The sequence below is a fragment of the Populus nigra genome, chromosome 19 (assembly GCF_951802175.1).
Source record: "Populus nigra chromosome 19, ddPopNigr1.1, whole genome shotgun sequence".
NCBI classification, from domain to species: domain Eukaryota; kingdom Viridiplantae; phylum Streptophyta; class Magnoliopsida; order Malpighiales; family Salicaceae; genus Populus; species Populus nigra.
Window position 1 is genome coordinate 4,842,568 of NC_084870.1, and position 15,331 is coordinate 4,857,898.

The 15,331-nt window shown below is 32.6% G+C and overlaps 2 protein-coding genes across 7 annotated transcripts; both read left to right on the top strand.

The window, feature by feature from the left end:
- Window positions 1-4,587, top strand: LOC133679438 (pentatricopeptide repeat-containing protein At1g07590, mitochondrial). Of its 6 annotated transcripts, none has more exons than XM_062102040.1 (5): window positions 1-235; window positions 1,054-1,285; window positions 1,404-1,808; window positions 1,916-3,461; window positions 4,067-4,587. In XM_062102040.1, the coding sequence occupies exons 3-4, from the start codon at window positions 1,482-1,484 to the stop codon at window positions 3,164-3,166; spliced, it is 1,578 nt and encodes a 525-aa protein (XP_061958024.1). In that variant the 5' UTR covers window positions 1-235; window positions 1,054-1,285; window positions 1,404-1,481; the 3' UTR covers window positions 3,167-3,461; window positions 4,067-4,587. The 6 variants fall into 6 exon arrangements, with proteins under 6 accessions (XP_061958024.1, XP_061958025.1, XP_061958023.1 ...); XM_062102041.1 differs by having other exon boundaries at window positions 1,071-1,285; XM_062102039.1 differs by having other exon boundaries at window positions 1,074-1,285.
- Window positions 4,588-9,519: 4,932 nt separating this feature from the next.
- LOC133679668 (methyl-CpG-binding domain-containing protein 5-like) lies at window positions 9,520-13,998 on the top strand. The gene is made up of 3 exons (XM_062102336.1): window positions 9,520-10,005; window positions 13,262-13,384; window positions 13,483-13,998. The coding sequence occupies exons 1-3, from the start codon at window positions 9,718-9,720 to the stop codon at window positions 13,714-13,716; spliced, it is 645 nt and encodes a 214-aa protein (XP_061958320.1). The 5' UTR covers window positions 9,520-9,717; the 3' UTR covers window positions 13,717-13,998.
- Window positions 13,999-15,331: the final 1,333 nt, after the last annotated feature.

Here is a 15,331-nt window from a genome sequence, read left to right on the forward strand (position 1 = left end):
TAAAACATCATTTGTTTATTTTTTAATTAAATCAGATTTTTACGAAAGTTAAACTATCCTTAAATTTAAATAAGCTCCTCCTCCTCCGCTGAAAACCCGTTTGCACTCTCTGCCTTCTTCGCTGCATTTCCAGCAGTAGCACAAGCACTTTACCACCAGCGCCACAAAAGCCATGGAATTGGACGCCCATCATCTTTATTACAATTCGAATAGAAACCCAATGGCAAAATTTTAGGTTCGCTCTTATCTCCTCAACTGACAGCTTTCCTAACAATTTCTTTCTTTTTCTGTCCATTTATCTTTGTTCTTGGATATCCTTTTAATTTCTGTCGTTCTCTCTTTTCCCTTTTTAGTGTTTTCTCTTATTAATAATCAGCCATTGGATGCTTGGATTACCATTACAATTGCTTTGTGTGTGTTTTGCGTCTATGCACATAAGATGTTTGATGTTTTTTCTAGCAGTCAAAAAATGTAGTGCAAATTATGTATTTGTTCTTGGAATTTATTTTTTAATAATGATCCTATTGGGATTCCCTGCTTCTGTAATCTCATTATTCATAAGAAGCGAAAACAGCTTGTTTCCCTCTGTGTTGCGCGCTTGCTTTTATTTTGTGCATTGTGACTAAATCTTAACTGATTTGATGGGATTCTGGGATATGTGAATTCGGGCTCTGACTGGGTGGTGGAAATGAGCTCATGTGGTGCTTTTACAGAGGAGAGAGTATTTATTGGGGTTGCCACCCAGCAAGGGCTTCTTTTAGTCATTATGGAATTTTCTGTGTTAAGTTTAACAGCTTTGAATGACGAAGGATCCTTTAGGGATTTAGGTATAAGTGAGAGATTTAATATGATAGGAGCGAACCTTCAGGATTGATTATGGCTTGTTACAAATATGTAACATATTGATATAGAATCACGCTTTGTATGTATCTGTTTCAATTTTAGCTATCGGTGAGCTGGTGCACAAACAGAACTAAACACAAATGAGAAACTTATGCGTGTCAATTTTGTAAAGAACTTGTTACCTAAATAGAGATCTTACCAATTTTCCAGTTACTGTTTCATTGAAGTAGGTTGATCGCATAACACCACAGAAGGGTCAAGGTCAAGCAGAAAACTTTGCAATTCCTGTTTCAAGTATGTTGAGTAAGCAACAACTGGAACAAAGGTTAATGCTTCAGTTATTTATGTTCCCTACCATTTGCTGCTGCAGCTGTTATGGAGGCAATGGTAACTGAGTTGAGTTTTATTGTCTGCATTAGAGGGAATCACTTAGCGTTATCTGGTAAGAAGATTTTATATTAGCTGCTTCCACTATCAAGTAGGATATATATCCTTGTCAAAATTTTGATGCTGGCTGACTTTTGGTTTTACTTTTATGCTGCACCTGTTAACCTTTTCAGGCGCTAGTATCCAATTGGAGAAAAGGAAAAACCTTTATACTCTTCTTCTAGTCCACTTGTCCTGAAATACAGAAAAGCATGCAGGCACTAGCTCTTTTGAGGCATCGCCGGTTCTCACAAACAATTAATCAAACACTTTTTATCCCCTCTTTATCTGTCTATCAAACACCTTATACTTGCTTCAACTTTCTAAATACCCACACAATTGATAAATTTCCCAAGAAAAGCTTAGACCCAGAAGGACCGAAGTGCTTATCTTCGAGAATTGAGAAACTTCCAAGAGGAGAATCAGTTGGATATGCCTTTCAAAGCTGGATGGGCGAGGGTTTTCCCATTCATCGAGGTGACGTTTTTCACACTATTAATCGCTTAAGGAAGCTCAGATTAAACAAACGCGCACTTGAGGTGTGTTTATTACTGTTGTCTTTATAGTTCTTTGAGAACATAACTTAAATAGCAATGTTAGTTCTTGTCTAAATGCTTTAACGAGTTACACCACAACATTTTATCAGGTGATGGAATGGGTAGTAAGGGAGAGGCCCTACAGGCTCAAGGAACTAGACTACTCTTATTTGTTGGAATTCACAACCAAACATCATGGGATATCACATGGCGAAAAGCTCTTCTTGCATGTCCCGTCTGAGTTTCAGAATGAGTTGCTGTATAACAATCTTGTAATTTCATGCTTGGAAAAAGGTGTCATTAGGCTTTCACTTGATTACATGAAGAAAATGAGGGAACAAGGTCATCCCATTTCATATTTGATTTTCAACCGCCTTATAATCCTCCATTCCTCACCTGGCAGTAGGAAAATGATCCCGAAAATCCTTGCTCAAATGAGGGCTGATAAGGTGGTTCCCCATGTTTCAACATATAATATCCTGATGAAGATTGAAGCAAATGAACATAATATTGATGGGTTAGTGAAGGTATTTAATGATATGAAGAGATTTAAAGTTGAGCCGAATGAAGTATCTTTCTGCATATTAGCTACCGCGCATGCAGCGGCAAGGTTGTATACTGTGGCTGAAGCATATGTTGAAGCTGTGGAGAAGTCATGTAGCGGAGACAACTGGTCAACACTTGATGTTTTGATCATATTGTACGGACATTTAGGAAAGGAGAAGGAACTAGAAAGAACTTGGGGCATTGTACTAGAACTGCCTCATGTTAGGTCTAAAAGTTACATGGTTGCAATTGAAGCATATGGTAAAATTGGACAGCTTAGCCGAGCTGAAGAGCTTTGGTTAGAGATGAAGTCAATACATGGGTTGAGATCAACTGAGCAGTTCAATTCCATGTTATCCGTGTATTGTAAACATGGGCTTATTAAGAAAGCAACTGGGAATTTTAGGGAAATGGAGATCAATGGGTGCAAAGCAAATTCCATAACTTTTCGACATCTTGCATTGGGTTGTTTAAAGGCTAACTTGGTGGAGGAAGCCTTAAAGACTCTAGAAATGGGGAAAAACTTGACAACAAGCAATAGGGTAAAGAATTCAACCCCATGGTTGGAGACTACTCTATCAATAATTGAACTTTTTGCAGAAAAGGGTGATGTAGTTAACGTTGAGAAGTTGTTTGAAGAACTTGCGAAAGCAAAGTACACAAGGCATACATTTGTATTCAATATTTTAATAAAGGCTTACGTGAAAGCCAAGATTTACAGTCCAAATCTCTTGAGAAGGATGATTTTAGGGGGTGCTAGGCCAGATGCTGAGACATATAGCCTGATCAAACTTGCCGAGCAGTTTCGACCCTGATTTTGATATGCTCAAAAAGAATTGACAACAAGCAATAGGGTAAAGAATTCAACCCAGTGGTTGGAGACTACTCTTTTAGTAATTGATTTTTTTGCAGAAAAGGGTGATGTAGTTAATGCTGAGGAGTTTGAAGAACTCACAAAAACAAAGTACACAAGGGATGCTTTTGTATTGAATATCTTAATAAAGGCTTATGTGAAAGCCAACAATCCAAATCTCTTGAGAAGGATATTTTAGGGGGTGCTACCTCAGATGCTGAGACATATAGCCTGATGACAGTTTCGACCTGATTCTGGTATGCTCAAGTTGTTATTGCTGTACTTCTACATTTCATTCATTTTCCTTAACAAAAATTATAATTGTTTATTGTATCAATATTTGTGTGTGGAAACAAAAGGTGAAGGACATGAAAGAAATCGGGTGTGATCTTGTAGATAACAAGAAATAGTGTTCCTTCTGTATTTCTCGTCAAGTGTGTTCTATTCACAACAACTTGCTTTTAGAAATTAAATATGTTTGAACTTGTAGGACCTCATTTGCTCTCATACTATGCATCTCTACAAGTGCCTTTCACCGATACGTTCTTTATGCTAAATCCAAAAAAACAAAATATATAGTATAAGAAAAAATACCCCATGCGATTACTCCAGTTAACATTTGGTTTCATTTTTCTTCTTTTCGTGATTGTTATGCCCAGTGGAAATTCAGTTATTGCAACTTTTATTTTGATTGATTATAATTTGTAAGAAAAGATAGCGTCTCTTAAAGGGCTCAAGAGCAAACAACCTTCGAGCTGAATCACCCATGAAAAATGCTGTGAAATGTTCCTTTCTCTCAGCCATGGTTTTCTCTTTATGAATAATTAACTTGGGTTTGACTTTGATATTGTATTGATTGTAGTGACCGTCAGAAGATTTCATTGACGACAGTATGACATAAAGGAATAGTCCAGTGGTGGTGGAGAGATAAAACAAGAAGTCAATAATGCTAAGGGACGGTGGTGCAAGTGATGACTCCGAATATTTTTTTTGAAGGTCGGATCATTCATAAAGTTGCAGCTATAGCCAACTTACCAGGGTGCTGCCTGCTGCTATGATGCTTCTACCATGTTTTCTGCAGTTGGAGGCCGTCTGATCCTCTCGATGGGGCTGTGATATGATTGTGGGCTGCAATTACTGCTGTTTCCTGTGTTTTTCATCACCACAAGTGCTCTGAGCTGCTGCTATTGCAATTATTTATTTGTTGCTGCCGAAATTTTGTTGTTGCTATGTTCTCTTCTACAAGGGGAACTTAATGGTTCTAATCTGCTTTGATAGCTACCTGTGGTTTTCTGCTCTCATTGATATTATGGTTCGTCTAATTTCTTCTGGAATTCTTTCACCCAGTTTTGCTTCTCGTAATAAAAATTATGTTTTGTTTCTTGTGTTATCGAAACAAAAAATAATATAATATTTGCTAATTAGATTTAGTGTCAGAAGTAAACAAGTTTAATTGCCCCCGAGCGCTCCGTTCCGAGAATTGTATTTATCTAATTTTAAAAACTTTTATTGGGGAAAATTTTTTGATACATGAACCTGTCTAGGTACAGTAGTGCTGTTTGTTTATGTATTTTTTAATATAGAAAAATAATTTTTTCATTCATAGCATGACTTTTTTAATAAAAGCTTTTTATGATTTTAAAAGCAAGTTTCACTAAAAGAGAAAAAAATATGCCTTATAAAAAAATAAAGGAATAATTAATTTGAGAAAATTGTACCAAAACTTCAAAAAACCAAGATATTATACTCATTGAATATTTATGAGAAATTTGAGAAAAAATAATATTAAATTCATGTATAATTAATTAGAAAGTAATTAATAATATTATCATTAAAAACATCTAATCTCATTTGAAAAGCATGATATCATTGTATAACAAATATTAGTCAATTCTAATAATTGAAAATTTAAGGTTGAGTTTTTCAACTTTTCAAAACCTAATTTTCAACTTTTTTTTTAATCTAAAAAACATATTTAGATGATTAAAGATCCAAACAATTTTCATTGAACTCTTCTAATTCGTTGAACTCAAGATTTTTTTTAATGATTAGATCAACTAAAAGTTTTCTATCTCTTTTTTCTTTACTGAAGTTTTTTCTCTTCTCTTATATCGGTTAGGGACTGAAATGTAGAAAAAAACAAAATTTTATGAATGAAATATAAAATTAAGAAAAAAACAATAATAGAAATGTAGAAAGAAGCACCTCTTTCTTATTGTTAAAAAAGAAAGAAAAGCTTCTTTTTTGATTGTTAATCTCAATTCTTATTTTTTCAATTATTTTTTTTTAACGGAATCTTATAAAATCGAACCAATATAACTTGTAAGGATGAACATACAAAGAAAAAAAAATTAATGATTAAAACGCAAAAAAAAAAGGGATAAAAAAATGCTATGAATAGTAAGGGAACATGTCAATGAGTATAAATGTGACAGCACAATAAATTTAACAATTGGACTATGCAAAATAAAAGACAAACAATTAAAATTGAAAGGATAGACAAAACATGAGATGAGATGAAAATAGAATTGAATTTGGTAAAAATATATAATACATTATGATTAAATTTTTATTTTGTTTATTTAATGTTGGACAAAACATAATAAAATCTGGAAAAGTTTATTTTACCCTTGCTATGTATAATTATATATTTGTAACAATAATTAGATATTTTTATTTTTATTTTAGTTTATATTGAGTATTAAAATTTTAATTTAAATAATTTAAAAAAAACACAAATAAAATAATAAGTTGTTTTGTTTAATGCATTTATTTATCAATATAAACTAGAAATTATATAATAAATTATAATTTTCTGTGGCTACTAATTTTCTTCAGTATTTATTTGATGGAATGACAAAGGCAGTTTCGAAGAATAATAACACACATAAAAAAAAACATTTCTTAGAATAAAATATTGAAAAATACATAATAGACAAAAATAAAAATTTTTAACATGCATCAGTAAAGAAAAAAGAAAAGAAAAGAGCGAAGGTATTACTTAGACACCAGGCTTTGAACTAAGCCTCAGCTTGAAATTAAGCCTACATGTGCTGGGCAGGAATGAAGCCCGAGATGGACTAGCCGTTTGGAATACGTGTCATCCAATGGTATCTTCTTCAACCTTTCGTCAGTTTCTATATTTGTCCACCAAATTTCTTTGAAAATGCTCCTTTCAACACCCACAATGGTTTTTTTACTGTTTCTTTCTTGTTCAATTCTCTTCATTCACATGGGTTTTCTTTTCTCCCCCTTGCTGATAACTAATTACTGAACATTCTATTTTTATTTCCAAGCATTCCATAGATCCTCAACAAAGGTGTTTGAAAGGGCAACTTTTTATTAAGAGAGAAACCATGCCCCTACTGAAACTAGATCCTTGCATGAACCAGCAACGAAGTTTTATGCATGGTGAGGAAATTGAAAAACCAAAATAATTATAGCTGCGATAGTTTTATGGAGTAAAAAGTCCTGCATATTTACACGATTCAAACCATGGATCTTGTCTTTGAAAACATAGTTCGTAACACAGATCCTCCTAATTTGGCAAGACTCACTTGTTCGCTCTGGGTTGTCCTTGAAACTCATTACAAAAGTACAAATCATTTAGCGCAGGAAACACACTCAAGCGTTCCAGAGAGAAAGAAGGATTACTGAAAAGAACCAGCAAACCTCATTTTTGAAATTCAGAAAAAAGAAAAATGAACAGCAACCTTACGTGTGGAATTCTCTTATGACTATACTTGGACCTTTAATATTATATTAAAAAAACCATTAAAAACCTTTAATATTATTTGAAAAGCAGTATCATCGTATTGTATGATTCTTAAAATATCATTTTAATTGTTTTATATAAAAATAATTTTATTTTAGCATATTAGAAAATCTAAAATAAAAAGAAGGGTCACCAGACAAATTCTCGGTGTGCTTGGACATGATAAGTGAGGCCAATGCACATAGATTTTACAAAAAAATTATACTAGACAGGTTTGGGTTTGACAAGTCATACCTATATACTTGGTTCTTTACAAAAAAACCCAAGCACACATAGTTTTTATTTTTCAAAAGAAACCAACAACATATTATTTCCTGCAATAAATTTTGATCATCTTCAATAATAAAAAAAAAATATCAGTCCAATTGAGACCTTCAAAACTTAATTTTCAACATTTTTTCACCTATAAAATAAAATAAAAAAGTATTTTTAGAGACTTATAACCCCTTCTAAAAACTCAACATCAAATTAAATTTTTTATTCTTCAATTTATTTTTTTCAAGTATGTTTAGGTTGTGTTTGGTTAGTGTTCTATGATAGAAAGAATAAATATAAAAAAGATAAAAATATATTTGGTTGGAGGGATAAAAATAAAAATATAAAATAAATATATCTTTGTTATTATCAAGACGAACCTATTGATAACAAAATTGATATTTTTTATAACTGAAATATAATCAGTCAAAAATTCTCTCTTCTTTCATTTTCTAACGATTCTCTTTTCTTTGTCAATTACAAGAGACTGGGATGTAAGAGAGAAGAAATTCTATGTCTAAAATATAATTTTTTTTTTAAAAAAGGGACAAAGTGTAGAAAGACACTCCTCTCGAATAATAATTAAAAAAAACAACCCTTTTTTCCACTTAATTTTGTTTTTTATTCATTTAGTTATTTTTTAATTGAATTTTATAATAGTATTTATTAATAGTAATCTCTGATATAATGAATAAATAAAACTGAATTAATATAACTTGTAAGGATAAAAAAAGAAATAAAGTTTAATTATAAAAACATAAACAAAAAAAAAACAACCAAGAACTAAAAAAAGTAAAAAATATATGAACACTAGGGTGAATAGCATGAGTTTACATGAACAATGGTAAAATAATAAATCCCTTATCTATTTTAACTTTTCATATGTAGTGTATAACTAAGAAAATAATCACAAAAAAGATTAACTTATAATATAAAATTAGTATATTGGTTCGTACTCTACAGCGGGTCAATATCATTTAAAAAAAATATAAAAATTTTTTAAGAGCATAGAGAATGTTTTAAACCCCTTGAATTTGGCAGTCATGCGAGACTCAAGCGAATGGGGTCTGTTAGTCAATCCAGACTCAAGAGATTCAGGTCTGATGGCCATGCCAAAATCAAGAGTCGTGGGCCTGGAGCCATGTCAGATCCACGCCTGGGTCTGGCACCGAACATGATTGCCAAACCCAAGGCTCTTGAGCCTGATATTGTTGTCAGACCTAAATGAACAACAAACAAACAAATGATAATTGTGCATTTTAGTTGTCAAGAGAGAGAAAAAAAGAAAAAACATATGTCGACTATACCAGACCCAAGAGCCGTGAGTTTGGGGCCATGCCAAACCCACACCTGAGTCTGACAACCTTAGCATACCCTCGCCTAGTTCTGGCAATCATGACAAACCTCAACGCCTTAGTCACTTGTGCCTGATTTTGGCACCAAATATGATTGTCAAACCCAAGGCTCTTGAGCCTGACATTGTTGGCAGATCCAGGAACCTTGGGTCTGGCGTAGTACCTAAACTCAAGTAGCTTAGGTCTGACATATTTGTCAGACCCAAGCAAAAAACAAGCAAATAGAGAAAAATTATGCACTTTAGTTGTTAGGAAAGGGAAAAAAACACAAATAATTGATTATTGGCGACAATTCAACCGTGATATCTCTACACACACCGCACCTTATGGAAAAAGACATGTCTGTGCATCTATCTAAACGATATATGACCAAATTTAGGCACCGGAAGATGTCTTACACACCTCCTTAACAGAGTGGGCAACGCCCACTCATTGAGACGTGTGAAGTACATACCAACAGCTTTTTGAATAAAAAGTAGAAAAGAGAATGCGAAAAATACTAAAATACCCATCGTGGTCCTTTTAATTGTACACCATACATAAATAAATTTCACTGTCACAATCCTTAGTAATCTATGTCTAGAGCTATAGTAAAACCCAATGTTATTTAGCTTTTTTTATAACTAGATATGGACTTGCATTATTTTGTGGGTTCACATTATTATTATTATTATTATTATTATTATTTATACTTTTAATAAAAAAAATGATGTTAACAAAATATTAAAAATATTTTAAAAAAAAATTATTGATTATAAAAAAGTTATATCAACTCAAGCTAATACCTTACCAAAATAAAAAAACACAAAAAAAAATAATCACAAACCTGGTTAAAAAAAAAAAACAGCAACCGAAAAGTAGTGTGCTAGGAGAAAGTCTGAAATAGTGTTTCTCCGAGACCAGTTATATATAAATTTTTTTTTTAAAAAAGAGAGAGTTGAATATGGTGCGTGCCTTGGTTCGCTTCGGGCCTTGGATGCAGATTTTTTTGGATTGTTTGCTCCTGCCTATTATTTACTTTAGGTTGACTGGGCGTGATCCTTTATTGAATCCTTTTTTTCTTTCACCAAACCGAAAAGTAGTGTACTCGGAAATACTACGTTCATTCAGAGTCAAAATCTTCAAGCAATGTCAGAAACAGCAACTCCGGCTCAATTTCCGGGCACGGACCCGCCTGTACCCAATCAAGATGATGCCCTCTGTCAAAACGGCTCAGTTATCGACCCCAACACCCGCACCACCGCCGTTGAAACCCTAACCAGACCGAACAACAAAGGCAATCAACAACCGGTGACGCCTGTTCGAGCGAAGAGAAGATCATCAGAAACGACCATTGAGACGAGTTGGTTGCCGCCGGGATGGGTTGTTGAAGATCGGATTAGGACCTCTGGCGCGACAGCTGGCACCGTAGATAAGGTTAGTTGCAGTTCGTTCTCAATTAATTAGCATTTTTTTTCATCAAATTAGATTTTCTCTTTTCTGGGGAGATAAATGCATTAATGCTTCATGCTTGCTTAATCTTGGATATGAAAAAAAAAAAAAAACTGATAGACTCAGCTCCTATCTTACAAATATTTGTAATCTCATAAAACGAGACTTATTACAGCATTATCACTAATTTATGAAAATACTTTTAGGTTGTGAGAGCTAGAATTTTGTTGTAAAACTTTATTTTCAAACATTGAAGCAGTTGGGGATTTTTATTTTCTCTACATTCATTCATCGTAGCTTGCATCTAATATGAGAATATAAATGCTTGCGTATTGTAGTTTTAAGGGTTTCTGTAGTATGGGGCGTTTGTCAAAACTTGAGTTGGGTCAAATTCAAATGGTGTTTCAGTGTTAGCCACTTTGAACAACTATATTCATGTATTTAAGGGATAATAAGTAGTATTCAGCTCTGTTTTAGCTACCAACATATGTTTGATGGTGGAACAGCACAGCTCATGACATGGCTTCATGGACTTCTTCCGTAGTCATCAAATGCCTGTTAGTAACTCCCTGTGTTCAGGCTCTGGGATGTTGACCAACTCGCACATGCACGCATGCACATACTCACAGGATTTTTCTCCTATAAAATAAAGTAAAAGAATGTGCTAATATAGGTGACGAGGGTTCCCAACCATTTAGAGAAGTAAAAAAACTACACATAGATGCGGCGTTCTTTCTCCACTGATCATGGGCTAAACATGATTACTTATTCAGTCATGATGTGCCAAATCTTAACAACAAGCAAAGACGAGGAAATAGAGAAACAGGATAATAGAGGTCTGGAGGACAATTGATCCACCGATTCATGTGGATTGTTGAGGAAACAAAGACATAAGAGAAGACAGAGGACATTAGAAGAGGGAATGAGAAATAAACATGGAAAGGTGTGATGGAGACGAATATAGCGGTGAAAATAGGAACGGATATACATGTAGACTTACACTTTTATATGTTTTTCTAATAAATCATTACATTGAATATAGAAACAAATATTGTGTTTTAAAGGCATTGGTGATTTTAGAAAGTAATTGGCAATTAACTCCAAGGCAAAGGCAGATGCCTAGAGGGTAATATAAGGCCAAAAATGAAGGTGCTATTTATTTTTATTTTTTTTCTCATGGCCAGAAGGCACTATTTGTTGTTGAAAATTCATTTAAACTATCTTTATGAAGTGGATCTTTTAGCCTGTCATTATCTTTTTTAGTTTCCATTCATAGCAACTATAGTTTTTTTTTTATCTACTATATCTGATTACTTGTGACTAAATTTAAGACAACAAACTATATCTTTACCTAATTTTTTGTTTATAGTTTTTATTTTTTTAAGATTGGATCAATGTTTGAAATAGCTTTTTATTTTTTATTTTTCAATTTTGGATCTATCTGCTTAAATGCAGTGACATCTGGAAAGTCATTTATGGCCTTAATTGCATCTTATTTCTGAAAAGTTTGTTAAGTTCAAAACCTCTTTGGTATCTACCTTTGTAGAGGTTGAAGATACCGCCTTACAAATCAAAAGTCCTAATCAAACAAAGATATTCTTAAAATCATGGAGAAGCATATCTTTGAGGTCCTGAAAATCCAGTATGTAACTATAGAAAAAGCAATGAAGATGGTGTAGTGTTTTTCCCCTATTCCAATTGCTTCTGCCATTAAACTTGTAGCAATATAACTTTAGAGTCAAAATATAAAATGTCTCTAATTATTATAAGCTTTGTAGTAAGAATTTATGCCTCAGCCATAGCCATACTTTTGTGATTTCTTTTAGCTTATATTTAAATGCACAAATATTTGTTGTCTGTCGGCAACATTAAAAGTTATGTTTAGAATATCATATTTAAAAATCATGTAATCAATGACACATTGATATTGTGGAGCAAATAAAGAAATAATGTAAATATTTTAAACAAGTCTTTTTTTTCCCCTTACCATGCTTACTACCAAGTGGATTGAAAATTTAAAAACAACCTTGAAGCTTGATATATTTCTCTTTCTATTCTCAACAGCTTTAATTATCTATTATAATATCCTTTTCCTTTTCATTTGATTTTAGAGTTCTCTTTCATAGTTTCCATAGAGTTATATTTTTATATTTACTTTATTCTCCATGTCAATATTGACTGTAGATGAAAACTTATAGAAAATAACTCTAATGTTATACATATATTATAGTGTAAATATACGTAAAAAATCTTATAAAATCCTTCCCAGGTATTTAAGCATTTTTATTATATCCTGCATGCAAAGCACAGATTAATGACTGTACAAATAAAGTAAAAGAATGTGCTAATATAGGTGACGACAGTTCCCAACTATTTGTAGAAGTAAAAGACACTACCGAGTGCACTATCTATACAACAGATGAACAACATACAAGATTACCCATGAAACTTTAGAACTCCTCTTCATTAGTAAAGAAGTCTTATTCTGTGTGCCAATTGCCAAAAGTGCTGTGTTTAACCCAAACGCTCTCTGAAGAATATCTTCTCGTTAGATTGCTCTCTGAATTCACTCATTTTATGAAACCCAAAATACTGCTAAAAGTATACATATCCCACATGTCCTTTTTTATTGCACAAAACTCACAATCTCCAAGCATTTAGCTCTTCATCAACTAAATGTAAGATGTTGATAAATAAAGCTGCCTCCCTGCATGCTAAAAAAAAACAGAGAAAGAAAGAAAAAAAACTCTTTTGACCTAGATTTGTCCAATTTTCTAAGAATTGTTTATGGTTAGAATTGTTCCTCAAGCTGTCCTTATGGGAAAAAAAGGAATAACACACTTATAGACATGACATGATAGAAAAAAGCAAACTGTTTCTGTTCTCATTTCTCAAGTTCAGGAATGGTTGGAAGAAGCTTCAGTATGCATGGCCAGAATTAATAATTCAGAGCTATGCTACTCTTGAGATGAAGAAGCATTTTGAGAGTGATTAGATTTTGCTATTGTCTTTGCAATGTCAGATCTTACTTTTATTGTGTGGCTAGATTCAGTGTTATGATTCCATCACATGACATCACATAACTGTGGTTTTAATCTGTGTTTTTTTATTTCCTAGAGTAGATGTTAGAAGTCTTTCGGTAAAAGAGAGAATTGTATCAAAATTACTATTTTGACAAATGGACTATTTGTTTTGATAGTAAAATTTCAAGCATCAACTAAATGGTCTGTATCTCGTGCAGTATTACATTGATCCTGCCTCAGGTCGTAAGTTCAGGTCCAAGAAAGATGTTCAATATTATTTGGAAACTGGAACTTTAAAGAAGAAGGGAAAATTGACTGAGAACTCTGATGCCAATACTAATGTGAGTAAGAAATCTCTGTTTAGACTAAAGGATCGGCCCCTCCATTTCTCTTATGACATTTTGTTTTTCATCTGAACTAACTTGTATAATTTCGGAAGTCTGCAGGGAATTTAAAGGGTGATAAAAACAAGTCTGGCGCAAACACAAGTTTTGCTCTGAACTTTGATTCTTTTAATGTTCCTGATAGGACCGAATGGGTTCTTGCAAATGCAAAAGAAGATACCTGGACTCCCTTCATTGATGGTAAAAAGGTACCTCTATACGATAAGGAACAGTGGGATTTTGCATTTGCATCTCTGACGACAAGCAGTCATGGTAAAAGAAAGCGATGAGACTTGAAACTTGAAAGCGTGTGGAATGTAGCCCGCAGTATTATCGAGGGACAATTTTAAAGAGTCTGGGAGTCTTCATTTTCCTTTTTTTGTGGCCAATTATTTTACAGCTTTCTGTTCATGAAATTTATCCGGTCTAGCTCTAGCAACAGTCATAATTCAAATAGTTATTTTTTTTATATCATAATTCTAGTCACAGTAAATCAAATAGTTTTCTTTATCAAATCGATCCGGTCTAGTTTAATGTCACAGGCTCACAGCAATTCAAATAGCTTCTTATCAGATCTTGTCTAGTTCTATATTGGCTCCTGTTTGTGTTTTCTTTTAATTCAGTGTTTCTTTGCGGTGGCTCCTGAAAATCTCTCTTATATTTGCTACAGCCCACCAGCGGTTGCCTGTGGGCACTAAGTCAGCGCACTCTGCGCAAAGGTGCTGCGATTAGGATTTAATTTGTGACGAAGAAGGTATCGGCATTTTGTATATGCTTTTTAATATTATAAAAGGTTAAAATTGAGAATCGAAAAGATGATGCTTTTATTTTATAAAATAAATTAAAAAAATATAAATTTATATATTCTAGAAAGAGTTGTTAATGCCAATTAAAGTTAAAATATGTTAATCTTCATCGACATTTTACCTTGCAGTGTAGGTAATTTTTTGTTTTTGTATTTATTTTTATATAATAAAAATAGATATTTACAAGAAAGATAACAACTTTGGGTTGTATTTAACGATAAAATCTATAATATTTAAGCAATAACTACTGATATTTATTTTATAAGCCATTTTGAAAGAAAAAACAAATAAAAATAAATATCACATTTGGACCCACTAAATGTAATTAGAATATTTCTACTTGGGTTTAAATTATATATTTTTTAATTCTTTTTATCATGTTTCTTTCTTCTCTTTGTTTTTACCCCTTTTCTATAAATAATTAGTAGTTACTTCTTGAAGATTCTAAAAATTTATGTGTTTCATAGGTTGTTTTAGTAAAATAATGTATAAGTTTCAAAATTATTATTTTTTGTTATAATAATATGATAGAAAGGCTTGGCTTTTATTGTGCACGTAAAGACCTATCAAACTTTAAAGTGAAAGAAAAGATAATAAAAGGGCTCATTGAACTTTTAGTCAAATTTAACCCAACCCCTGACCTTTTATTTTCTTTTTATTTTGGTCCCTTAAACTATTAGGTCTCAGTAATCGACCTCCTCTGCTAAAAACATACGGTTGTTAATTGTTATAGCTGGTTCTGGTGGGGTTAAAAATATACGTAACAAGAACCATATAGTAGGAGGTCAATGGTAAGAGTGTGAGATTAAAAGATTTATTTTTTATGTTGTCTCAAGTTTGACTCTTATAATTGCTAATATGATGGTCACTGGAGGTTTACATGGTCATTAACTTTAGAGTCCATGAGATTAATTGAGGTACGCGCAAACTTTTTCAGATACCTATATTAATAATATAAAAAAAATTCGTAACAAGGCTATAATAACTTAGACCATAATAACTTAGACCAGTATTACAAAAAGTTCTAATAGCTGATTCTTAATATATTATTTTTTTAATTATTTATTATTTTTAGCAACAGATTTTTCATTTATAAATC